The sequence below is a fragment of the Filicampus tigris genome, chromosome 6 (genome assembly GCF_054856515.1).
Source record: "Filicampus tigris isolate MCC_2025a chromosome 6, RoL_Ftig_1.0, whole genome shotgun sequence".
NCBI classification, from domain to species: domain Eukaryota; kingdom Metazoa; phylum Chordata; class Actinopteri; order Syngnathiformes; family Syngnathidae; genus Filicampus; species Filicampus tigris.
In genome coordinates this window covers 19,364,618-19,392,530 of record NC_141222.1, presented here as the reverse complement: position 1 = coordinate 19,392,530, position 27,913 = coordinate 19,364,618, and the positions used below count along the sequence as shown (strand labels likewise).

The window sequence follows — 27,913 nt, the reverse complement described above, 5'->3', positions numbered from 1 at the left end:
AGTGCTTCTACTCAAGCGGCAGGTAAACGAGCTCAGTTGATTAGAAGCACCTGTGGCTCAAGACACACTGTGGAAGGGTTTTTACTTTCTGGAACTGAATTTCCCATCCCTGCCATGCACACTCCGGTGAGACTAAACTAAATCAAATTCTCTATGGACAGAAGAGCACCAAAAAAAAAAAGACCGCCGTTATTCAATATCACCGTCAAAGGCTACGCCGATCAAGTGAGGCAAGGCAAACTATGGGAAGCTATTGAGCCACAGCTCATTATACCAGGTAGGATTTATTTTTATACTTGAGTTTATTTCCATACAGAAACCGGTCGTAATTGGCCCTGTCGGTTGTTCTCGCAAAAGACGTTGGGATTCCGAAAACTGTAAAGGAGCAAGTATTTAAAACGGGGCATGGGTACCTCTTGATTATCTCCATACATTAGTTGAATTTATTAATATAGGAATGTCATACTGTCAGGAGCTCATTTCTTATGGGATTCACAGGTTACCTCTAAAGATGGAGGATTACAGACAACTGAGAAGAGGCGTACAGGTTAAGAGCGTGGTGTGAGGTTCTGCCCCAGATTTTTCCAGACAAGCTTGTTTTCCTCCAACATACCCAAATGGCAAACAGGCTATAAAAGAAAAAGCCACATTGGTTCACATTGGTGTGAATGATGAACACACTTGTACACACACAGACAGACACGCACGTCAAGCCAATGCAAATAGAGATCACACACTCGCTAAGAGGAAATACACTTCCCCGATCCGGCCATCTGGGGAACTTTTTGCTGTTTTTGTGTATATAGACACAGTTGCGGTTTCGGAAAAGGCTATACAAAGATATTGAAATACGTCAGGAGGAGGGGAATGACAAACACCGGTGGCCATCTCATTCATGAATTTACAAAGCCGGGGTGTGCTTGCGTGTGTTTTTGATGTCGAATTGACTTCCATCTCTCCCGTAGCTGTCATATCCACCGTCCTCGCAGCTTCCTGTTTACACGAAACCACTTCCTCTCAAAATCGCAGAAACAAACCCGATCTCCCCGCACTCCGTCCAGATGAGTCTATAAATAATAACATGCATACGGCAGATGAATAACGGAATGCCGCTTGAGTGCCTCTGAAGCATATGTGATCAATGGCAAAGAGAAGTCGGAAGCTTCGTGATGCCCGGCTCGGGCATCCGCCTTTCTTTCATCTCTCTTCGATGCTTTTTCAAGTACACAAACCAGGTGCTAAAAGCCCTTTAATATCCCGACACACAGGTGTGTTTTAATCCCCTAAATCCGATAATAATAGCAATCCTAATCGTCAACAGAGCAGCTGGGCATACAGTGTGTGTCTACGGAAGTGATGCAAGTTTTCTTTTACCTTTTAGGTAATGTCGAGGTCCGCGCCGCAGTCGATGACTAAAATTTTAAAAATTAGGTTTGAACTGAAAGTCGAAGTCAACCCAAACATTTTTTTCAAGAATGTTTTATGCAGGCTCACTCTTTGAAACAAGGCATTCAGATAAATAATTGCATTTGTGAAATAAGAGTTAATCCACCCATTTTTAGCCATCTCCGGGGGTGGCCATTTTGTTACTTCTGTCGACTAAAAATGACATCACACATGCTCAGGGCTGACCTGTTTTCTGAAGCTGAGCCGTGATTGGTCGTTACCTGAGCCCTGAGCATTTGTGATGTCATTTTCGGTCGACAGAAATGACAAAATGGCCGCCCCCTGAGATGGCCAAAAACAGGTGGATTTTGCTGCTTGACTTACATTCCACAAAAGCAATGTTAATCAGAATACCTTGTTTCAACTTCTGGGCCAGCATAGAACATATTCCTGAAAAAAATATGTTTGGGTTGGTTTCCCTTTAACAACATAAATACAGCCAGTAAACAGATGAGATACACCCAACATGGTATGGGTTGAGCATGTTGTTTTTTTCACCAACCTACTGTAGAGTGCACTTGGCAATTAGCTGGTGCTCTGTAGCAGCTGGCTAGATTGTCCAAATATAGTAACCGCCCCGATATTTAAGCGTTCACCTGTCGCAGTCCCGCTACGTCGTAGGTTTTTCTGTTAAGCATATCACGTTTTAATATTGAGATAGGTTTACCGTGTTTTTAAAAGTGATGGGAAGACTCGACGTTTAGGCTTTAAACTGTACTGCATTAAAAAATAAACATTTTCTTATAGTCTCTCTAGATTTTTCTATATCGCGGTTTGAGTCTGGAATGAAACACCTAAGAACAAGGGAAGAGTGTAACTTGTAGGAAACGAAATCCATGCATCCATTTTCTATAGAGTTTACGCTGTATATCCCAGTTGACTTTGGGTGAAACTTTTTATTGGGGGGGGGTTGTTTTTTTATGATGGCAGCAATTTGAACCTAAAACTGCTCATTTCTTTTTCCAATTGTATTTTCCATGAGTGAAATTGCTTCCTCTGGATTTAGAACTCAACCAGTGAACTGTAATATCTGTGACTTTGATTGTGTTGCCTCCGGGGGCGTGGCCTGGTGAATAGCATATGATTTCAGCGACGTAAAGAGCCAGGTTGGGGATGTCGGCTCCGGTTCGTTAGTCACCGTGCGAGTGATTGGCCATGTGTTGTAGCCAATAGCAGCCCTTGTACGAATGTGTTATGCGTTATCTCGTTTGATAAAACAACTGCATATGTGTCCATCCATAACCACATATGAGGGTTTTACAATACATTAGCGTGAGTGCATGTGCGTGTCTGCGTGTGCACGCATGTGTGCGACACGTCTTATGTGACGTGTCAGCTCTCAGCTCAGAGACATCAGAGAGGGTGACTAATTGTGCCGTCTGTTCACCATAACACTCACTCACACTGAGATTACGCAATCCCTATCAGGATATATTCTCCATGGCCGTGTACAATTTTTATTTTTATTTTTTTGCCTGAATATCGACACGTTTCGATTACTTTGCCGTCTGATAACCCTTCATTTACCTAATCTCTGACCTCTGCTTACTCCGTCTCTACATTTTGCCATGCTCACTCAGAGTAAAAATCATAATCTGACACTTCTTGGAAAATTCCCATTTGGCTCATCATCCCTTAGCATCGATAAAATTCCATTTTCCATGACCCAACTATTTATGGCATCGATCCCTTATGAGACATTTAAATATGTTCACCTTTTATATCAGGCAAACCCCCTTTGTGCCCATTACTTCAGAATATCCCCAGACAATTCCGATCAGTAAGATTTTAAAGGTTTAACTCCACAATCTTGTTTTGCTTTTGCTTTTTTGTGACGCCGCCAAAGAAACACAGCCGTGATGGCATCTGTGAAGACACAGTACAACATTGCTTTAGCCAAAGCATTGTCCATCCGTCTAACTTGTGGGCGGAATTTCCGGAACATCCCTTGCGGTCGCAGTCAATCCCTCGTTGGCGACAGCCAAGCGGTGTCGAGAACATAATTTTCACGTCACAAGCAGACACACCGCCAAATAAAGAAAAATGTCAAATGAAAACAACACATGCACAGCGGGATGATCGGTGATGAAATAAACACAAAATGGGGCACATGAAGTGAAGGTGGAGGAAATTGTGAACATTTACAAATGTCAGTGTTAGCTTTAAAATGTAAGCGCTTATTAGAACAGCTGGACTTTATTTGTGGACAATTTAAATGGTGGTAGGCGTGTGCTGAGTCTCCTTTAACATGAATTTTAATGTAATTGGTTAATTCTGAAACACAGTCACATCCCAAGTGATTAGAGGTTTCCAATTTGGTCATGTTAATGGTGGGAAAAAAATGTGAAATGGTTTATCTTGGTCTCATTATTCATATACAAATACCTGGTATTTGAAAAATAGGATGTTGATCTTTTTATATTTAATGTATGTCAAAACAATAGGCTGATATTATCCAACTATTTTTACATAGCACATTTCACAACACCTGCAGCTGTATGGAACAAAGCATTTTACATATAATATAAAATAGCAATAATACAACAACAAAGGCAGTGAAAACAGTCAATTAAAACACAAATGAATGATACCAACATATATAATAGACACTAAAAAACAGCAGAACAGAACATTATCAAAAATATGGTAATGTATCAGGTTCAAATGTGATTAAAAGCATTGCCTGTGCAATTGATTAACATTTTATGATTACAGTCCGCTTTATTATTTCGACATTATTTCATATGGGAGGGTTATTAATGCATCATACTATCCCTTATTAATGAATTGCAGCTGATTATTTTGAATTTGAAGTGAGCGTCGGATGTTTCCCAACACATCAGTCAACAGTTTAATTCACTTGCGATGATTATTTTTTAATGAGTCATTGTGTGTGCGTGCGTGTGTGTGTGTCATGATTGTAGGATAGGGTTTTGTTCGCCTCAGTTCAGGGAGCAGCCAAACAGTGAAAATCATAACACAGGCAGCTGGACATGATGGACGAATAGGCACAGACAATATGAAGTGAAACACATGAGGCTGGTATGTGAATGGCGGTGCACCGTTTGCTTCCTATTCCGCCTCCTCTGTGAAACGCCTTCCGCCACCACCACTTCTTTGTCAAGAATGATCAAATGCTCGTTACAACAACAGATTATTTTTCTCTCTGTGTGAAGCAAAAAAAAAAAAAAAAAAAAAAAAAACAATTACCTGAATGTTATTTATTATAAAGCAGTCTTTCAGGTATTCCTAGCACAACTACCATGTCACCATCAAATCCACCAAAATTGCATCACCCAACCTATGCCACAACCTGCTTTCAACTGGTCAAAAGTTCCAAATTCCCAAACATGGTAAACTAGATGACTAGACTAGACACGAAAATGAAGATGCGACGGTTTTTACACCAAGCGCACATGCACCTGTCTAAGAAAATAGGGCCCAAGATATCGTTTCATTTGGTTATCATTTTTTAACAGCACTCTAGTTTTTGTTTCATAAACAACCTGTTTTTTGTTTTTCCATTTTGGTTTGAGTTACTTTGTTTTTGTTAACTAATAACCTTGGTCTCCACTTATATCCACTTGTATCTGCACCTGTGTGTGTTGTATGCAGTAAGTTAAAGTTTAATTGATACGAACAGCTCATTGTGTTTACGCTCTTGATGTGGGCGTGTCCATCACTACGTAGACAGCTGCCCTACTCTGCAACGGGAAAGTCTCATTAGGAATCTTTGTGACTCACATGGCGGCAGACGGAGACAAAACAACTGCATACGAACAGTAAAATGGAAAATAACCTGAGGACAGTGATCCCTCATACAGTGTGAATTCACCTATCCGAATTTTTTAAGGGGAACCTATCCTCCTATCCTACCTATCCTGATATTCGCTGAAAAACATAACTAACTTCTAAAAGACTCTAAAACAAAGAAGCCGCAAGATGTCAGCAAAACCCTGTCTTCATAGGAAAGTAGTACAGTTGGTCCAACGATGCAAGGGTGTATGTTAACGTGATTCATTACAACTGGGAGACAAGCGTTTCATAATGGGGAGGAGCTAAATTTAGCCTGGATTGTTAATGGAGAGTCTTCACCCATGTGTATGTACACTCAAAAGTGTTCGGTAATCCTTGATTCTTGGGGATATTTGGGGTGCATTTGTGTCGATATTCTTAACATAGCAACAGTCACACTAGCGGCCGAATCATTGCGACGCAATATCAGGAAGCCGACGTGTAGGAAAAGGGCGTTCTCCTTGTAAGGACACTTTCGAGCCGACTGTCTGAAATTCTGAATGCTTCTCGCGCCTGTGATGTCACTAACAAAGAATTCCCCCCTCGGTGAGACTGTGAGAGGCTTTGGTTAATTATTGACAACGTGCAATGGAGAATTTGTAACACACGTTCCAAGTCCTCATGCAGAAACTGTGTCATTTACAATGTCTGGATTTACTTTCAGTGAATCCTAGTCACACGGAGGGAACAATGCGTTGATTAGGGAATGATTACCTTTTAGTCAGTGAGTAAGTGAGCTAGACGTTTCCTGGATTAGGCAATCAAATTATTGATCTTACTTTGTTAGTTTCTGTGTTCAATTTGATAGTCATTTGATTGTTTATTCATTAGTTGTTTTGTTAAATAACTTTGTTGCCGGTTAGTCTGTTGGTCAGTCTGTTTGTGAGTTGGTTACTTAATGAGTCAGTTACTTTGGATGTTTGAACATTAGTTTGTTAGTTGGTTGGTTATTAGTTTGATTTTTTTTTTTTTTTTTTTTTTTTTTAGTCAGTTAGTGGCTTGTTTTTTTTTTGTTCAATCATTAATTAGTTGGTTTGTTAGTTATTTTGTTTGTGCATTTGTTAGCTGGTCTGTTATTTGGTTGGTTTAATTTGTTTGCATGCTCATTTAGTTAGTGAGCGACTCAGTTAGATTTAGTTTGTTCAATTGTTCATCTGTAAATTAATGTGTTAGTTACTTAATACGTTTGTTTGTTCGTTTGTACACAATTCTGAAAAATACAGTCAATGCTAATGCTAGCTCTATCACATAAGAGGTGTCCTGGGTGTCGCACTAATGTAACACACCACTACCGTAAGAGATTCGGGGTCACCATGACAACAAAAAGGTGCTCCCTATAAGAAGCCAAAGGCACCAGCAGCATTTCGAAGCTGTTATTGTAAAAGCCAATTATTGAGTGTTGTTTTTATGGTGCAACAGTGCTTCATGCAGTCAGTGTGATAACACTAAGGCAAGCCCTTTGCGACCATTGTGATCGCGCGCACGTCTCTTACCATAACACTCCCTCCCTTGCCTCCAGCGCCTCGAGTGACTCACTGCCATGACATCACCGTGGTGAGCTCACAGTCTCGCTGGATGGGGACGGGATTAAATCTGATGCTGCTGCTGCTGCTGTCACATGGGTCACCAGAGAGTTTAGGATTGACCACGAGGGGCTCAACAGATTAAGACGCGGGTCATGCTGTTGCTGCCAGTCAATTGAACTCTGCTCGTGACCCAGATTGTGTGCGTCAGTCAGTCAGTCGACAAAACAATAAATTAATATGATTTAGCAGTCTTTTATGAATTGATTTAAATATGAATTAACAGTTTATCAGGGATACGGTAATAGCGTTCCTCACTACTGGCAGTTGAACCACATGATCAATGAACCAAATAAAAAAAATTAATCAAATTGGGTGACACGTAAGCAAGTCTAATAGTTTCCCTCATGCATTTGGTAGTGCATATACCAAGTGAAAGTTACTTTCCTTGAAGATTAAAAAAAAAAGGGGATAATTTTATAACTAATGATAATTATATACTTAATAATGTATGTGTAAATTTATTAATTCATGGAAAAAATATAAGGAAAATAAATCACATTTACTTTATCAAATCAATAATAATTAGGTTATTTTATTACAAATGTATGTAATTTAATGTATTTTAATTTAAAAGTAGAATGACTTCATTTTATTTTATAAAATATATGGCATATATATTATTACAAATAGATTGTAAATGAATACAATGTTACATTACAATATATAACTCTAACTAAAAATATTATTTGTAAATGAATTAATTCATTTAAAAAGTGGTTGATTTTGATTTTATTCCTAAAATACATACTGTGCATTTATTATTAAAAGAAAATCAATAAACATGTTTAAATTACAATTAATGAACAGTCCACATTTCAGCAGTAAATCTTGGCAAATATACATGTTTTTACTTTTGTTTTACAATTGAGTAAATGATGCATGTTACATTTCCCTTTCCCATTTGCGTTTTTTTTACGTCATTTAAGATTTTTGGCAGCCATCGTGATGGGATCCTGTTTATGCACATTCCACAACTTAACAGCGGTCATACTTAGTCATCTTCCACAGAGAAAAAAACAGATTCAAGGCTGGAAAAGCCCCCCTCAGGCATTTTTCTCAGTCACTGCACTTTCTTTGTGTCGGGGGGAGTGCATCTGCTACCAAGGCAACCCTGTCAACAATTGACGAGGAGTATCCTTTATGGGAAAGCCCTAAGAATTGCATTGGGTTATCAGCAACAGTAATGTGGAATATTTGGTCTCTCATAAACATTTACCGTTTCCAAACTGAAATTCTTATTCAAATATATTACAAATGGGAGCAGTTTCACACTTCTGCATGGTCGCACTGTAAAATCGGAGGTGATAATTGTCCATGCGTGGATGCCATCACAGGTCTCGGCATCTAAATTTAAGATTCTCACCGGACATACGCCATGAAATATTCAGTCAATGTGACCTAGAAGAACAAGTGGGACAAAGCAAGCATGTTAGATCACTGAAGCTTGAGTACTGTGCTGCAACATAGCGTAAATAACAAACTAGTCCCATTTGGTTTGTTTTTTTGGAATCTTAAAGTGGAAGTCAACCCAAACATATTTTTTTACAGAATCTATTCTATGCAGGCCCACTAGTCTAAACACGGCATTCCGATTAATATTGCGTTTGTGGAATATGATAAAGCCACCTGTTTTTAGCTAGCCCAGGGGGGTGGCCATTTTGTCACTTCTCTCGACTGAAGATGAGGATTGAATTTGCTCAGGGCTCAGATAACGACCAATCATGGCTCAGTTTAAGAAAACAGGGGAAGTGACAAAATGGCCGCCCCCTGAGATGTCTAAAAGTTGGAGCATTTTGCTGCTTAACCTATATTCCACAAACACAATATTAATAAGAATGCCATATTTCAACTAGTCGGCCTGAATAGAACATATACTTGAAAAAAATATGTTTTTGGCTGACTTCGCTTTAAGATAAAGTTCAAATTGCATCAGATCATATTAAAACTGCCTCACATTATTTATCAACTCCAACATAAATAGCATTATTTTCTTTGAAATCCTCCTAAAAAGGCGTTTGAAAAATTGAATTCATCATGAAGTCATGAACAATACAATTTTGGGCACCAGTGTTGGAATACCAACCTGGGAAAGTACCTAAAAGGCGGTCTGCTTATTGGTCAAGAGAGAATGACCACGCAGTTAGCATAGCATGCATTGTTTTTCCCAAGAATTCTGATAAGAGATAGCTGGGTGCATGCGTGTACAGTATGCATGCGTGTGCGTGTGTGAGATTTTGAGTGGTGTGTATGAGAGAGAGGGAGAGATTGTGGTGTGAGAGAGAGTCTGCTTTTGTATTCATGAGAGAGAGCGTGTGTGTTGAAAGAAGAATGTGAGAGTGTTGGACAGAATGTGAGCATTAGCGTGTGTCAGGGTGTTTGTGCGTGTGTGTGTGAATGTGTGTGTTAAGAGTAGAGTTAGTGTGTGTGATGTGTGTGAGAGTGTGACACAGTCATGGAGAGATTGCGAGAGTGTGTATGAGCGTTTGTGAGAACTTATGTGCGATTCACGAGACACCTTTTTTCAAATGACGGACTGATGAGTGACCGAAGTGTGTTTCCATACGTCGTTATAATCGTCACTAACCGCATCCATCAGTCCGTCATTGAGGGACCGTCAGTCCGTCACTGGCGAATGTCCGTTCTTCTGACATTTTGGGGGTGGACGGACCAACGGACATAATTGACGGACTGACTGAATTCAGTTCATCACGAAAAATGGACTGATGAATGACGGACAGATACCCTGTCCGCTGACGGACGTCGAATGACAGACCACTAAACTGTAGTAAAATGCCCATCTTTGATAGCATGTGTGAGAGTGTGAGAAAGTGGAGGTGAAAACATAGTCCCCGCTTTCCGGCAGACATTTTGTTTCCCATTCCGTTCTCATTGTCTGTCTGTCTGTCTGTCTTTTAAACTTGATCGCCTTTGCTACTTCTGTCATTTTCCCTCTCCCTCACCTTCACACATAGGCACATACACACACACACACACACTGTTTTGATCACATTCCAACTGACTGACTTCAAGTCAGAAATGGGACCGTCTGCATGAGTGTGTACGTTTGCGCACGTTGTGTCTGGGCCAACCGCCTGGCAGATAAGCAGAGTGGGAGAGGTTGCATGTGCGCTTGGGTGTTGTCGGCGTGTGAGCAAAAAGAGAGAAGGAAATGGCACACATGAAAGAGAGCGTTAAATGCCTCCCCCCCAGGAGTGATGAGCCTGTCGGGCCTTCTCATTGTTGAGAAGCCGATGACGGAGTGCAGTCCTGTCTCTGCGTCGCCTTCTGGCTTGGGCCAGCCAGAGGAAACTGCTGCACAACGATAACAAGACGCAAGACAATGGCTTCGACAGGCATAAACACACACACAGTGTGTATAGGCTTGCACGCTTGAGCTAAAAGGGTCGGGGCTTTAAGCCGAGCTGCCAATAGTCTCCTGACCTTTTGCAATTATTTATCAAATATGCAACAATCCGGACATACCAGCCACATTTCAGAGCTTTTTCCTCCCTTTTTGGAAAGGGGAAATTGTCACACCGTCCCCTGTCTGCTGTTGTCTGCCTGTTGATTAAACTATGTTTGGGTTTATTTTGGGCTACTCAAAAGATTATTTGGTTGTAGATTTTATTGCCTGGTGGTTTGGAATTATTACTACAATTAGTAGAGCTTACAGAGGAAGTCAAATAAAAAAATGTTACAATAATGTGTTTTATGCGCCCCCACTAGCCTAAAAATTGTATTCTGTTTAATATTGTATTTGTGGAATAAGCGATCAGAATAATCCACCCATTTTAATTCCTCTCAGGGGAGGCCATTTTGCCTTGTACCGCTACTTACTGTCAACTGAAAATTGACAGTCAAGGCTCACCTGGGTTTGGTCATGTGATGTTTTCAAATTTTTATATATATATATATATATATATATATATATATATATATATATATATATATATATATAAAATTGATCTTTTTTTTTTTATCCTAACCATGCCTAATTTATTTTCTATTTTGTTGTTTTTGTTAATGGTGTAAATAAGTACTGGCATGATTGTAAATGTTCGAATAAAAATGTAGATTTATTTTATTACTCTTGTATTTTAAACAAATAAATGCATGAAACGATATACTGTACTAGTGATAGCTTGTACTAAACTGTTGATGGTAATGCATACTTATTTTTATGATACATTTTATAATTTAATAATAAATACGTTAATAATATACCGGTTATATTTTTTCCAAACACTGTTTTGTCATGTACTACTTTCTTGTATTTGCAAATAAAATAAATAAATTATTCAACCAATACATTTTATGAGTATGTAATATTGATATATTATTAAAAATATACTTATTTCTGTATTTATTTGGGAGGATTTAATTTTATTCCCTCAGGATGCCTGACAACTACTATGAGATTGACGGGCCGATGGCGCCTTCGCGTGTCCGTTAATTGAACTGCAGCTGAGCGACAGCATTCGGTTTTGTTATGATCGCAGACAAAGTGCGTCAAGTTACATTGTGACTGTCACATACCGGAAACTGTGTCATACTTTATGACATCGAGCACGTCGAATGGCCTTATCCGATTATATTAAACGATGACGTTGTGTAAACCTCACTCAACAAGATTATTGCTCGTGGATAATGTTTTTTAACGCTGCTTCGTCTGCGGGAAATAGCTACTTGATGTTTACTAGTTTTATTTTGGAGCCTTTTACCGGAAGCCACTGTCTATCTGTTTGCCTTATCTGTGCTCGAGTGCTGTCAAAATTTGTAATCTTATTCGCAACTTGGACAAGACCGCAACGCCAGTTGAAGTAAGTTAAAACACACGCTTACTTCTCATTAATTTATCACTTGAATACTAAAAATGCTCTGTTTGACTTATGTTTTTGGTTTGTTTCTTTTTGTCTCGTGTAGCTAGCTGGTAACGGAGATAGGTTTATCTAAAGAAGTCGTTAGGTCAGGTTTAAATGTTTTATTATTACACTGCTTTTAAGAGGAATGCGTCATTTTAATGGCGAACATTTTATTTATGTATACATCCTATTTATGTATCTTGTTGTCCTTAGTAATAAGGCGAATGATGTCACTGCGTCAACAGGCTAGACTTAGACTTAGATAAGTCTAGACTTGACTTTATTGATCTCTTTGGGATGACTCCCTCTGGGAAATTTGCATTTCCAGCAGCAATAAGAACAAATAGGCAAAACAAATAGGAAGAAAAAATAGTCATGTAGACAAGAAGAGCAGAAAAGAAGTAAAGAACACTTTAAAAGTTTAAAGGAGAATAAAAGATCAAAAATAAAAATAAAAATGATCAATAAATAGATTTTACACATTGAATAAAGATTGAAAGTAGTACAGAGTAGTACTACAGGAGCAAAGTTATATATTTTAGCCAAAAAGTTGTACATTTTCAAGATTATTAATGTTACTTTTAAAAAAATGTATATTTTTTCAGATCAAAAAGATAATACGAGAATACATTTTTATGTTATCAAGACAATTTTTCCTGTGATTAAAGTTAATTTGGTAATATTAAACGAATAATGTAGGATATTATGGGGAAAATGTACATTTATAAGGTTTAATTTGTAATATGAGAATATACTTCCAAAACAATTTTAAAATGTTTTAAAAAATAATTTTAGATTAAAGTCATAATATTCAAACAAGTCATATTTTGGGGATTCCAAAAAAAAGTCCATACATTTTCGAGAATAAAATCGTACATCAGTGATGTAGTATATTTTCTCAAATAACGTATATAAAGATTTTTTAGATTTAAGACATACTATTTCAAGAGTCACGTTGAACATTTTTAAGATTAAAATTATATGAGAATAAAGTTTTATTTGTGAGAAAAATTATTTTGCGATTGCATTCATATTACCAGTATTTTTAGCTGAAAGTTTGTATATCCAGACTTTCCAGATTTTTTTTTGGAGAAAAATATATTCTCAAGAACAAAGTCGTAATATTACAAGAGTTACGTTGAAATTATACGACTGTATTCTTGTAAAATTACGACTTTAATCTTATGTCATTGTTTTTTTCTTTTCAGGTTACAGTACCTCCAACACTCCTTTGAGCACAGTTAGATTTTTACAGTTATTTTCTTTTTCAAACACAGATGCTTCAGCTGCTCTGCATGACTCATTCCTCCGGCTCTTTAGCCCAAGTTAACCACAAATTGAAAAATGTTTGCCAGCCACTTGTGGTTTGGTCAAGGCATGGCTAACCCATTCATGTTTTTCCATTCCTCCCTGCAGCCCTTCAGTGCCTGCCTGATTTTATTTCATATCCATTGTGGTGCTGTTAAGAGCCAAAAAGATGAGAATTGTGTCAATGTCCCAATATTTATGGACATGTATACAAGATGAGTCAATTTTACATGTCACCTTTAAATTGTTTCTATCAAAGTAAAATATATTAGCAATGGCTCTCAGAGCCCATCCATCCATTATCTAAACCTCTTATCCTCACATGGATCCATTCATGTTGTATGTTGAACCTTAGACCTCATCTAAATTTAGAGGTCAAATGTATGAAACGTCTCAAACAATCCTACTAAATGCTCTTGAAAGCGAGGCTTATTCTGGACAGTATTTCACAGGAGGTACCGGATAAGTTTCATTTAAAGGAGATGACCTTGAATTCATTAAAAGGGGTGTTGGAGGTACAAAGAAAGAATTGCTGAGCTAAGCTCCACTCGAAATGCCATTTTCAAGTATGAAAGAGGATTTGAGGGAATTATAGCCTGCTGCCCCGCTACTCTGTGCCCTTAACACACTTGAAGTGTTCTTGTTGTGACTTGTCATTCTTTGCGTTGTAATGTAATCCTCCACCCTCTAATGCAACGATCGTGACTTGTTAAGTTGGTCTTTCACTCAGACTTCCTGTCCCAATTTTTTGGGTGCACGTATGCCACCGCAACTTCCTTTCGTCACATCTGCTGCTGCTCATTTCTGACATCAAGTCATTTCCTTGCTCTCTTAACTTTCTATATAGGGCCCATTTACATGAATAGGTGAAACAATTGAAAACTATTGGAGCACGAAACAAATGGCAAGATTGGGTCATATATTGTGGTAATCTACAATGGAATACAGATCATAATTTAAAGGGTCAGCTTTTGTAATCAGCCTATTTCTCTAAATCTGTGAATATCTCCACCCATGACTTGGAAGTTTAGCTGGGTGAAAATATCTTTTCCAAGCAACGTCCGGATCACGATGTCTGAAACGCTATCAAAAGATAAGCAGTGCTGCATTGAATATTGCAGTCACTAATTTACATGAGATAGAACCCTCAAAACAGGATAAATTTCAGGATGCCTAAATTAGGGCCCAAACCATTTAGTGAATAAACAAAAAGGCAAATGTATGTCTCCTTTAAAAATCCTATTAACGTAGATGTCTTTAATTTTCTCCTGATACTGCAAAAAAGTAAAAAATAACTGAATGAATATGACATCTTTTAATCAAAGTGATTTTATTCTAAATGATCTAGAGTGAGACATTGTCCTTGTAGATATGAATTTGTAGTTTTTTTATGGGTTCACTATTGTGTTACTATTGCCATACTGTAGCATCATTAAAGAGGAAGTCAAAAATGTTCTTAAAAGTATGTTTATGCGGCCCCACCAGTCTACACACAGTATTCTGATTAATATTGCATTTGTGGAATATACATTAACCAGCAAAATCCACCTGTTTTTATTCATCTCAGGTTGTGGCCATTTTGCCACTTGTTGTTCGCTGAAAATGACATCCCTGGTGTAAATTTGTGCAAAATCGCATTACACCAACTGCACCACCACTTAGACCTGCTTTTAGCTGGTCTAAGGTCCAGTCTACTTTCTGTCACCAAATTGTGAGGTGGGCGTGTAATAGGTCCACAGGGCACAGCGAGAGGTATGCCAAATTCCCAAACACAGTAAACTAAGGCTTGCCCTGGCACGAAAATGATACCACTGTGTTCCTAACGCGTCTGCCTCATAGGTGTGTTTTCCATCATTTAAAACCTCCATTTCGTCTTTCTGCCAGTCATGTCTCGTAGGAGCTGTCGCCTGGCGTCCACAGGCTACTACAACTCGGATGATGAATCCGACTCGAGTACTGTGACCAACATTTCATACCGAGAGAACCCCGTCAAGTGAGTTAACAATGGTGCAAAATCTTCCGTAAAACTGTATTCTTTTTTCAATTATGTTTGTTTTCTTGATGCTTGATTTGTTTTTCTTCAGGGTTTTCAAGAAGAAAGTGGGGACCCGTAAGGCCGCCTCTCGTGCCTCCACCAGCTCGAGCAGTTTACAGTCGCCTTTCACCAGAGCTCAGGTCACCAAAGGTCAGTGTTTATAATTAACATAGTCTGCTTTTATATAATTTAGCTAATACAGAAACATCTAAAGTAGAGAAATTAGACATTTTCATGGTACAAGAATCCAAACTGCTGTTTTCCATGATGTCAACCACAGCAAAATATATGATAATTAAAGCAAGGATGGCACTTAGGACCATTCTGGTCCTTGATGCAGCCCAACAAGCATTTTATATTATCAACAATGCTGTGATATTTGCTGCAATAATTAACAGTTTTTTAAAATGAAAATGAATTTACTAACATTTTTATTCACTTACTGCATTATATATGTTAATTGTTTGATTGCGAATAATAACATACACAATTCCTAAATGACCAGTTTTAGATATTTCTTGTCATACAATTGGTTAAATAATTAGAAGGATTTCAAAATGATATAAATGAGAATTCATTGTTATATTTAATATCAGCAATTTTTTTATACAACTTTTTTTTAATCCCATCTTTGAATTACCTGTCCTATCTGTTTTTTAAATATGGCCCACAAGCAAAAAAAATCCTTATGTAAAAGATGAACTCCACAAGTACCTATTGTGGAGAAAACCCACACAGGCATAGTGAGAACATCCACGCAGGAAGACCAGAGGCCAGATTTGAACGCACAACCTCTAAACTGTGAGGCAATTATGCTAACCGCTCGGCGACTTATTTCATTTCCATTGCTTCCTTTCGGGAAAACCAGATTGTGTTCAACTTTAAAAGTAAGAAATGTCATTGATCCCATATCCCAGTTTAAAATGTCTTCCTCTAAGACCGCAGACCTTCCCTAAGCACACAAACGGACCTGACCATGGGGAGTGTGTCCTACGCCACCCCAAGAGCCACCCCCAGGCCTGCCCTTATCGCGGCGGCGTCGACCACACACCAGACCGCCACTCACTCCCCACCGCCCCCTCCAGAGAGGATCCGCAGCTCGGGCCAGGCTGTCGTCTACCTCCGATCGGAACACAAGGAGCAGGATAAGAACTGTGTAGACAGCTCGGGCTACTCCTCCTTTGAGGGCACCAACCTGAAACCTCCAACACCTACCACCACCACCAAGTCCAGTGCCAGCACCAGCAAAGTCAAAAGTAACAGCGTGGCTCCCAGTGTCGGATACAGACACAGAATCAACAGCACCCTCTGTGGCGTGAAGGGTTGGTACATGTTTGTTTGCTACGTGTGCTCTGCATTTAACTAAACTGTCGAATAACACACTTCTTGTGTTGTTTTTGTTTTTTGGCAGACTCACTATCAACACTGACTGCAAAGATAAACCATCTGACCACTTTTGGTACGAAATGTGTGCTTGTGTGTCCCTAAGCATTTTAATGTGCACATTACTGATCTGAACTTTCTGAAGTATTTGATACTTGACACTAAGTATGGATTAATCTGACTTTTAATTCATCTATTAATACTACCACTATCATGTCACGATTATAGAAATCATCATTACTATATAAAAATGCAATTAAACAGCCCACACTGTTCCACAACACTGCAAAATGAAGGCAATAGCCTATTGGGAATTATTAAAAACATTTTCATGGAACAAAGGCAGTATTAGAATTTCAATTCAGAGCTTGGCACTTGACTCTTTTTTTCCAGTCCGTTCTCCGTCCGTGACCTGGGTACCCTTCTGTACTCGTCCCTCCATCCTTATCCATAAAAATTATTGTCCTCCAACCGCGTCCGTCCTCGTCCTTTTAAAGCGCTTCCGTCCTTATATTCCGTCGGTCCGCCCTCCGCCACCGCCACCCCAAAAATGAAAGCAAAATAAGGCAATGTTATTTTAGGAGAACGAACATCCCCTCGTCAGTGAAGTGGGCGTCCACTAGAGGGCAGATATGCCTATGAGAACAATACTGCAGGGAGTGAACGCGCACAAAAAAGAGCACTCCAGTGTTGTGCAGGTTTAGCAGGGCAGTCTTGCTTTTTAAAAGAATCCAAAACAACATGTCAGCCGGGACTTGACAGTTAACTTTTTGCGGTTTCACTGTATTGCATATTTTTTAAATCATACATATCTAATTTTATACTGGGGACTCAATCATTTTCTTAAATGGGCCATTACTGAGGACTCATTTAGCATTAAGCATGAACCAGGAGGATAGAGTGCATATCCCAAATTTGGGATCATTTCACACTGAAAAAGACAAAAGAGTGTGATGTGTCTAGTGCAAAGCAGAAATTCCTTACACAACTGCACATCAAAGGTAAACATAATTCCTAATCGAATATAGCCTACCACGGCTAGTTAAAATGAATTGTAATCTGTCCACAGGTGGTCAAGTTTGGACACAGCCGCTGGTGCAGCTTCAGTCGCTCTACCGAACAAACGGTAACAAAACCAGCACCTTCACGCCACTCAACACGCAGATTGGATAGCCAGTTTACAGCCAGCCAACACTCAATTCGCTGACACTCGTGTCACGCAACAGTCCAGGCCCCGCCTTTAAAGCCTTGCTCTTTCAAAATCACAGAGAAGAACATGAGGATGGTGAACCCAAATGCAATAGAATAACTGCCCCTCACCTCGCATGCATGTTTTACTGGTATTACACATGAAGCTTTAAAACATATATATTTATATATAAATAATCAAAATAAATATATCATTGCTACTTGGTAGATTTTGCTCTATGGATAAACATGGGACTACTTTAAATCTAGGTCAGTGCTTTTGTTTAGGCCAGCACTGAAGGCCTCGACCACCCTCCAATGACTGAACCAGATGTCTCACAACTGGGAGAGTCCAACCTGCTTTGAAAATTTTCATCCAAATTCACCTTGCTTGCTCAAAGTAGTCAGTGCAATATATAAGATATGGACAAAAAATCACACCCAAGAATGGAGGCTAAAGCCCCCCACACTTTGCTAATGGAAGTATGGAACTAAAAAGTGCATTCACCACAAATTTGAAAGCATACAATTGTCCAAACTGACTTGGTAAAATGAAGAATTAAGATTCAGCGTGGCACAGTTTGCTTTAGCCCAATCCACAACTGTATAAGTGCGTGTGGAAACTGTCCTAAATCAACTTGTCTTCTTGTCGTGCAGCTAATAGATCCTTCACCAGTGCCCAAGTAAAGAAGACTTGCATTGTTCTCATCCTCCTCTTTCTTGTGGTGGCCTGTAAGTGACGCACAATCTCTTAAAATACACATTAGCCGGGTTTACATGGAGCAATGTATTCCGATTAGAAAGGTGATCCATATAAACACCCCAATCGGAATAAAAAGGCAGAATCCGAATGGAATTTCAATCGGATTCACAGGGGCGGGATATTCTTTGGCCAATCCGAACGAGCATCATGTAAAGAGGTCAATCGGAATAGCCAAGCTGCGCATACCCTGTCTTGACATAAATGCGTAGTGACGTCGTCGTATACGCATTTTTAAATGGCAGCGTCTAACCGGAGTTTGTCTGCGACGCGAGAACTTGTTTTCAAGTACTGGTAACTTGTTTTTATCAAGATGCTGCTTTAATAAAAGTGTTAAAACAATCACAAATACTGTGATGATAAATAGATGAATGAACACCATCTTGATCGGTTACGTGACGTTTACGTCGATCTCTGCGAAGTCACACGGCTGATCTGATTAAAAGGGTGGAGCAAGTAAATCGCCGATCGAAATAGATTACGTCACATGTAAACAGGTGACCGGAGGTCTTCATTTGGAATGAATTCAATCCGAATAACAAGTATCCATGTAAACCCGGCTAACGCCCAAATTTTCTTTACAATATTATGTTCTATTCGCCTTCACTAGTCCAAACATGGCATTCTAATGACTGAAAATGTCCTCACAGTTGCCCAGGGGGCAATCACGGCTCATCTGTTTTCCGAAGTTTTCGGATTGGTCGTTGTCTGAGCCCTGAGCAGTTGTGATGTCATTTTCAGTCGACAGCAAGTGGCAAAAGGACCGCCCCTTGAGACAATCAACAAAAACTGGTTGATTTTACGGCTTAACAAATATTCCACAAATGTAATATTAACCAGAATGCTGTGTTTAGACTAATGGTGCTGCTTAGAACATCTTCTTGTAAATATTTTCTTTTCTCTTTAATAACCAGTACTTGTTGTTATATTTACTTTAATAACCAGTACTTGTTGTTATATTTACTTTAGCCAAACCTGTTTGCTCGTCCTACTCTTCTCAGGTGTGTGGTTCGTCCCCTCCTTGCTGCCCCCTTTCTCCACCCTCATGGACTTCATAAACGCCCAGTCGCAGACCAGCAACCTCGTGCAGCACCCCGTTCTACCAACCGTTGTACTTTCTCCACCCAACAACGCGCAATACACAACAGCAACGGTACGCTTTTCTCTATCTTACGACTGTGGGATGTTTCTAATATTCTAACAGCCTAAGAAGGTTCAACACTTTTTGAGCCATTATTTTGACCCAGCATATTGGGTGAAGATTGCATTTGCACGGGCTGAAGACCTACAATAAATACGGTCACAGTTTAGGACAGGTCCTCTGTGGTTGAAGTAAATTGACTGGAACATTCTTTGCAAGCATTGCTGTTTCTTTTAAGATGTTGCTACTGTAAATTTAGCCACAGCTATACTGATGATAACCTGGCAACACATTTCTTAGTACTCCCCAGTATGGATAGTTTTTACCTCTTGTTAGATCAAAATCTTGATCCAATGTGCTGAGTCAAATCCTCAACCCAAAGCACTGGGTATAGATAAAACAACATTGGCTCAGTCACTTTTGGGTTAGCTATTTCAACCAATAGAAATTACTTTGACACAGCAGTTTTAAGAGTTCACAGGGGTGGATGATGAAATCTATGTCACACGCACCCTGCGGTCATGTGAATGCCGAAAGCATGAATCGGCCTTTAGGGGGTATCCAATAATCTGGCATTAAGGCATTTGTAAAGGAGAATTAGGGTCAAATTAGGCCGGATTATCCGTATGTGTGTACCCTGTAACCAGTAGTTATCAATTCCATTCTAACTCATAATTAAACATTTTTTGGGGTTCTTATTCCACCCCGCAGGACTCTGTCACACTGCCTGCTGATATCGAAGCTAAGGTGCAGAATCTCCGGGTAAGACGCATATGCTTGTTTGAAAAAAAAATAAAATAAAAACAATATATAACATTTAGTGAAGGATGACTGGAATGATTTTTGTGCTTTTGCAGGAGGCTCTGCAGCAGGAGCAGGAGCTTATCAACAAGGTAAAAATATAACTTTGCACGAGGTTCTACTTCTGTTAGATAAATTAGAACGCACAATTGTGGTATGGTTGCGATTGGCTGGCGGCCGGTTCAGGGCGTGTGCGGCTGTCAGGTGGAATTGGTTCCAACTCATCCGCGACCTTGGTAGAACAAGTGCAGTAGATTCCGAGACAACAGAAACGACAACCTTAAGATTGAATTTTGCTAACATTTGCACATTTTTCATTCACTGAGCAGTTATGGATGCAGTGGATATAAAAAGTCTACACAACCCTATTCAAATGCCAGAATTGATAATAATAAAAGAAATGAACCCCAGAAATGATTTCACAAAATTTTCCCCTAATGTAGCCTATATGCGGTACAACTCAATTGAATTTTCTTTCTTTTTCAGAGAGTTGGTCAAAATAAGCAAATGAGAAAATGTGGTTACGCAAGTGTGCGCACTCTTATACCTGGCATGTCTGAGTTCAGAATTAACCAATCACATTCAGACTCATTTTAAACAGCAATCAGTACACACCTGCCACCATGTAAATTGCCTCTGGTCAACCCCTGATAAGATGTTCTAGTAGGATTTTCCTGGCATCTTTGTTTTGCTTTTGAGCAGAACACTGCTATTTGGAACGAGGGCCTTAGTCAAGGTGTCAAGAATTTTGAACAGTTGCAAATAGCAAACGTTGTTGGCACAAGAAATGTCAGCAAAAGCCCATCAGAACACCTTCATTTTAAATGGGATTAATCAGAAGCACTTTAAAACAGTTTTTCATTTTTTTTAACGTTTTTAAATGTGATTGGTTAATTTCGCCATGCAACCATATTATTTCAATAATGTATTTTTAATTCCTGAAAAGATTCTTTTTTTATTCTCAATTGAGTCGTACAGGTTCAAGGTCACATTATTGGTGTAAAAAGTTTTTAAATGATTTCACTTGGCTTTTTTTTTTTTTTTTTAAATAACACAAAAAGCTTACATTTGAGCAGGGGTGTGGCGACATCTTAGATGCACTGTAAAGTGAGTTTCCCCCATCGCGTTCGGTTGAATAATTTCTCTTATTTTCCCCTGATTCAGATGAAGGAGCAATTCGAGGAGAACATGCAGAGTATGCGGGACTATCTGAAGTTGGTGGAGTCCAATACTGCGCGGAATCTGGACCACGAGGTCACCGTACTGGGCAAGAAGATGGACGATCAGAGGCAGGATTTTCAGCTCCTCTCAGGTCTCAACAGCAGAATGAAAGCGTTGGAGACCCAGATTGCCGAGGTAGTGGATGTGTTAAGGAACAAGTGCAAATGTTTCTTGCGTACCATGTTTAACACAAACAACATTCTGATTGCAGTTGTCTAAGGAGTTTCTGTCCATCCAATCACAACCTCCTGCACTACCTTGTCCTGACATCTCCGCCCCAAAACAGCTCACGCCAGAGCTCCAGCAGGCCATGGAGAAGTGGCTCACTGACCACATCCAGGTAGGGGGCCGGCCAAACCACTTTGTGTTAAGGCCCTGATAGAAGGTCCAAACCGAGGTCGTGAAGCGTCGTGGCGTCTGAATGCTCCGTCTGTTTGGTGTAGTGGCCACCGTCGTACTGTCGTAACCCGTCTGTAAGCGTCTTGGGGGCGGTTACGCATGTTGAATCGGCGTCGCCAGTCGTGACATTTGGTCACACTGATTGGCTGTTAGCTAGCAAATTAGCGCTCGGAGCACCAACGGGAAGTGACAAATGCGGAAAAACTGTGAGCACGCCTCCGCTGCCTTAATCTTCTTACAAGTACAAGAGCGAGGGTTGACAATGTAAGTATTTCACAATACCGTGTCAAGAACATCACGGTTTACTTCGCTTGGGAGTTCATCGTGAGCGAAGAAAAGAGCTGAATGCATCGTTTACGTTTTTATAATCCGCCCCCGGCCAACAGCTTTCCGGTTGGATTTCTCTAACCGTGAGAAATGGTGACTACCGCCGCCGATGGTATGGAAGGGTATTACATCTTATGCATGCGCAGAAGGTACTTTAATGGTCAGCGTCGCTGTCTGTCATTGCGCCGTATTCCTCCAGCGTGACGTGCCGACAGCCGGCCGGATGCCACAGGGGGTAAGCGTCTGTCACTGTTGGCCAGCGTCTTTTTTGGTGTATCAGGGCCTTTAGACTCTTGTAGACCTCTCACTTGTTTGGATTTCAGATCAATGTTCCCCATTAGAAAATAATGAAAACAAATCCGTTCACATACTATAAACGTTTATTAGCTGTATAAGTAACGTAACAGACAGCTTTAACTTCAATAAACAAGTGGAAAAAGGTTAACTAGACTACATAAAATAGGGGTGTCCGAAGTACGGCCTCGGGGCCATTTGCAGCCAACTGTCTGTTTTTTTTCCCCCCCATTTTGGAATCAATGTCACAAAAAGCCAAAGATAAATAAATGTAATCGTCTCAGGTCTCGTTTGCTCATCACACAGGCGAAGAATGCAGAAAGCCTGCAGGACACAGGAATCTCCTCAGCATGCACACAGCCTTTCGCTAACAAGATGGCTGACTTTGCGCTGGAGACTCAGGGTAGGACACTTTACACCATGCACCTCATTCTGGACCTTAAAAGGAAAGGCAACACAAGCATATTTTTTTCAAGAATATGTTCTATGCAGGCCCACTAGTTGAAATATTGCACTTGTGGAATAAAAGTTAATCCACCCGTTTTTAGCCATCTCTGGGGGCAGCTCAGCGTCAGAAAACAGGTAAGCCGTGATTGGTCGTTACCTCAGCCCTGAATAGTTGTGATGTCATTTTCAGTCGACAAAATGCCCCCCCCCCCCCTTGAGATGGCTAAAAAGGGGTGGGGTTTGCTGCTTAACTCGTATTCCACAAACGCAATATTAATCAGAATGTCGTGTTTCAACTAGTGGTCCTGCTGGGAACATATTCTTGAGCAAGAGTTGATTTCCCCTTCAAACGCTTGCATGAATGATATGTTAAATATTTTTCAGAATTTATATCTTATGAGCAATTTGGCATGTCTGCTTGCATCTATTTATATTCCTATCTTATCGATCATTGATCCATCTACAGCCAGTGTTGCCACAGTTACCTTGAAAAAGTAAATTAGTTACTGAACTACGTACTTGACTTTAAAAGTAACTTAGTCAAGTTACTGATTACTTGATTTTAAAAGTAACTACGTTAGTTGACAAGTTACTTTATGTGCATGTGGTGTTTAAGAATTTTTGTATTTTTCTTTATTTAAACTCAAAATAAATAGAACCTTTTTTGACTTAATGGCACCCCAACTTGATAATAAATGCTAAGTGGTTTTCTGTGAGCGGACTTTCATCATTAACTGCACTAAAATAATGAATCACTGTCCAAAGCACCTATAGCTATCTGTCCATCCCATGTCACCAGTTGTATTTTATGGGCCACCTTTTTATATGTGGTGTATATGTGTCTAATGTTCAGGTGCCAGCGTGATCAGCACTCGCTGTTCTGAAACGTATCGCACCCGCTCAGCCTGTCTGAGCCTGTTTGCATTCCCCTTGTGGTACCCGGCAGAGAGCCCCCGCACTGTCATTCAGGTAACCATCTTCCCCTCCTCGTCTTATTTTTTTAGTCTGAGGGTATCCTCCAACCTTCGTCACTCCCCCCTCAGGGCGAGCCATTGCTGCTTCCAGGCAAATGCTGGGCCTTTCACGGTGCCCACGGGACTCTTGTCATCGCCCTGTCCCACCCCATAAGGATAACCCATGTGACGCTGGACCACGTGCCGCGTCATAACACCCCCACCGGCCGAATTGACTCTGCGCCTAAGGACTTTGAGGTCTATGTAAGTCACCCAAAACGTTGCCGTTTTACTCCATTGCCACTAGTTTACCAAGATACTAAGTGACATTTGGCTGATGTTTTGCAGTGAGTCGTGAACAAATATTATTGAACAAATCGTGAACAAAATCGTGAACAAATCAATTATTAATAATGCCAAATAGCATCTATTATTCGGGTGCTATAACCCTTTATGAAATGTATTGAACACAAAACGATGCAGCAACACATGTGGACAGCTAAGTAAACAGCAGTCACAGTCATGTATTCTTTATCCTCTGCAACAAACGACTAACATTTGTTTTGTATGGATGAGCTGAGAGAAGTCAAGTCATTTTTTTATATACTGTAGCCCTATACTGTAGACTCACAAATGAGTCTCAAAGCGTTTCACAAACCCACAGTTGACAAATATTAAAGACATCCCCTGATCCAAACCCACAGGAGGGACGAATTAAAAAATTGTTTTTAAAAAAACTGGTCCAAAAAAAGATGTCGCAATGAATACTAAATCCATCTGTCTTATACTGCCACCAGGTGGCCAAGGCAGGCACACAAAAAAAAGCAGCATGATGGTCATTCAGTTGATGAGCTGTGATGTAAATATGCAATCCTTTTTCATTCTATTCATCTTTTTTTTTTTTTTTTTTTTAAGTACACAAATTGAAGTTGCATTACACGGCACCACTTTACTCTTCCATGTGTTTCAAAAACACTGAACCTCACTAATGGACACATTAGTGCTTGTTTTCTCCTATAGTGTAATGCCTACTGACTGACCAAACTGAAGCAGATTTTTTTTTTTCAAATTGAAAATGGCAATCTGCTACATTGCGATGTTACGATAATCTGCGACAGGGGGTTCACTGTGCTATACTGCACTTCATTTTGATGGGGATTGCTTTACTGTTCTAAACTCTCGAAGTGAACTATGCCTGTGTCTTTTTTTGTTTGCCTTCCCCCCTCAGGGGTTGAAGTACGAGGCAGAAGAAGGAACGCTGCTGGGAACATTCACATACAATGAGGACGGCGAACCCACACAGACGTTTGAGCTGCCCGTGAGTTTCAACGCCACACATCTTAAAGTTTTTACCTACATGCTCGCTCAGTAAAGCACATCAAGAAAGCAAATCATGCCTTCACCATTGATGACCGTGTTTTTCGTGTTATAACTGCCCAAAGGAAATTCAAAAGGTAAAATTCAAAACCATTCCCTTACAATGACATCACCCCTGTTCTCTTGCCTGACACAGCCCAGCGACGTGATCTACCGCGTGGTGGAGCTGCGCGTCCTCAGCAATTGGGGTCACATGGAGTACACGTGCCTCTACCGCTTCCGAGTGCACGGTGCTTTGGCAATGGCGACATGATGACGGCTCGGCGCCCCACCCGCTGGATTAGGTGGTGAGTTCCACCACTAAAAGCCGCACTGACACTTCAGATATTGTTGCTGTCCTATGCGAAGTGTGAAATATGTCAATACCACCTTAAGCATAGCAAAACTGGTTCTCAGGCTCAGTTTAGTCCCCTTTTATATTGTTGAAGCATGTAAATAATAAGTCAAAATTACAGACACCCATCAAAAACTTCATTTTGTCCCTGGTACTTATATTATACTTGAATACTTTTTTTTTTTTTTTTTTAATCCTAGCATCATGTTGATCCATGAAGCCTGTCCTTTGACCTCGTAAAAAGCACTTGAATTTTCTGTGAACACATTCAGGAAAGATGAAAATTTATTTTGTGTGAGAGAGAATATATTTGAGCAAACTTTATGCCTTGTCACAGTATTGTGGCATACATATTTAAAATGATGCACAAGATGTAGCATTAGGGGCAAAAAAGAGAAAAATTATGAATGAAAACTGAAAAGAAAAAATACTGAAGGTAGTTGTAAGAATAAAGTAGTAATATAATGAGAATAAAGTCACACCAAAATTGTACTAAAACATTTTAATACATTTTTAAAAAAAGATTAAGAAATTTAAAAAAAGGTTTTTTGTGTGGGGAAAAAGTACAGAATAATCCATGAAAACTCACATTTTTTATTTTTTTGCTAAATTGTGCATTTTTTGTCATTATTACACATTTATTCTCATCACATTCTGATCTGTTGGGAGTAAAATAATTAGTTTTACCCATGAGGTTTTGAGTTTGGTCTCTTAAAGATAATTTTTTTTAAATATTATTCTTAAAAAAATAAATAAACACCACAAAAAAAAAAATCCAAAATAATTTGCACACTTTGCACAGCCAAATTCAAATACCGTTACCATATTAGTTGTAGGTCTTTGGCGTATCGTTCAACATTTGTATTTTACAGGAAAAGAATCGTTTTCAAGGAGCAAGGAGACCTATTCGAACAATCTTTTTTTTTTCCACATTAATTCCAAGATTTTCCTCAAGTAAAAAAAATGCTTAATTTTCCCAAAATTACGTTGTTTTATTGCACTATTACGAGCCTATCCCAGCAGACTTGAGTGAGAGGACTGGTCGCCAATCACATAGGTTTTATTATTGTTGATTTAAAAAATGAAAAATAATTGTAAAAACGTATCTTCACATTTGGTCAATTTAACATTTTTTCACAAATCCATACTATTGGTCATTCACCATATGGGTCTGTTATTTATTTTTAAATAACACCTTTATTCTTATTATATAACATTTTTCTCATAATTGTTTCACTGTATTCTCATTTTTTAATTATGTTTTCAGTGTGGTCTTTGCAGAACACCTACTTTGTAATATTGAAAATGACCCACGAGGTTGTAAAATTTCCTAAAAAAAAAAAAAAAAAAGTTTGTTTGATTCATGTTTATCTATTTATCAAAATGACACCTTTCTGCGTGAAATCCGCATGTTTTCTCATGAAGTGTACAGCATGTTAAGCCTGCTCGAAATGAATTTTGTTGCAGCTATATGAAATGATTCCACACTGTTCTTAAAGAACATGTAGAACAAGGCAGTCCTACTTTGGATCATGAAAAAGCTTCTGTGTCATTTTCATGCAGTTTGAAAAGTCGTGTGTTTGCGTGACGATAAAGTTTGTTTGGGAAAAGTTCATGATACAAAATGTTTTAAATATTTTTTTTGACTGAAATTTATGTCCTATTTGGTGAGCTATTTATATCAATGCTTGAATATTGTGAATATTGTATTTAAACTACTTAATACAAAGATGCTCTTATTCACTCCCTTGAATGTATGGATTAATAAAATGTCTCTGTTAACTGCTTAATGTGTTTTGCTGTCATATTTTACATTATATATACTCAAAAATATAAATGCAACACTTGTTTATGCTCCCGTTTTTTATGAGATAAACTCAAATGTCTACAACTTTTTCTACACACACAATATCACCATTTCGCTCAAATATTGTTGGAAAAAGTTTTCAACCTTTGAGTTCATCTCATAAAAAAATGGAAGCAGAAATAAGTGTTGAGTATATATTTTTGTTATTTTTTTTGCATATATATACATGTGTGTGTGTGTATATATATATATATATATATATATATATATATATATTTGTATATTTAAATATGTGTATATGCGTATATATGATGTGCTAGTGTCATGCTTGTTGCAGCTAGCCAGCTTTTCGCTATGAAACAATTTTCAACAATTATGCATCAAATACCGTACAAAAAAAATGCCCATAGCGGCAAGCTAGCTGCTGATGCTAATGTTAGCGATGGACT

At 39.1% G+C, this 27,913-nt stretch overlaps 1 protein-coding gene across 3 annotated transcripts; it reads left to right on the top strand.

Moving 5' to 3' along the window:
* Positions 1 to 83: 83 nt before the first annotated feature.
* On the top strand, positions 84 to 27,447 carry LOC147146107 (uncharacterized). Of its 3 annotated transcripts, XM_086034651.1 has the most exons (18): positions 11,620 to 11,647; positions 12,898 to 14,749; positions 14,882 to 14,990; positions 15,082 to 15,182; positions 15,971 to 16,354; positions 16,444 to 16,491; positions 17,485 to 17,541; positions 18,261 to 18,335; positions 19,365 to 19,516; positions 20,216 to 20,266; positions 20,362 to 20,397; positions 21,470 to 21,661; positions 21,738 to 21,866; positions 22,853 to 22,949; positions 23,847 to 23,962; positions 24,037 to 24,210; positions 25,175 to 25,264; positions 25,460 to 27,447. In XM_086034651.1, exons 3-18 carry the CDS (start codon positions 14,884 to 14,886, stop codon positions 25,574 to 25,576), a joined length of 1,926 nt encoding a protein of 641 aa, XP_085890777.1. In that variant the 5' UTR covers positions 11,620 to 11,647; positions 12,898 to 14,749; positions 14,882 to 14,883; the 3' UTR covers positions 25,577 to 27,447. The 3 variants fall into 3 exon arrangements, with proteins under 3 accessions (XP_085890774.1, XP_085890776.1, XP_085890777.1); XM_086034648.1 differs by lacking the exons at positions 11,620 to 11,647; positions 12,898 to 14,749 and adding an exon at positions 84 to 277; XM_086034650.1 differs by lacking the exon at positions 12,898 to 14,749 and having other exon boundaries at positions 11,484 to 11,647.
* The last annotated feature ends 466 nt before the right edge of the window (positions 27,448 to 27,913 follow it).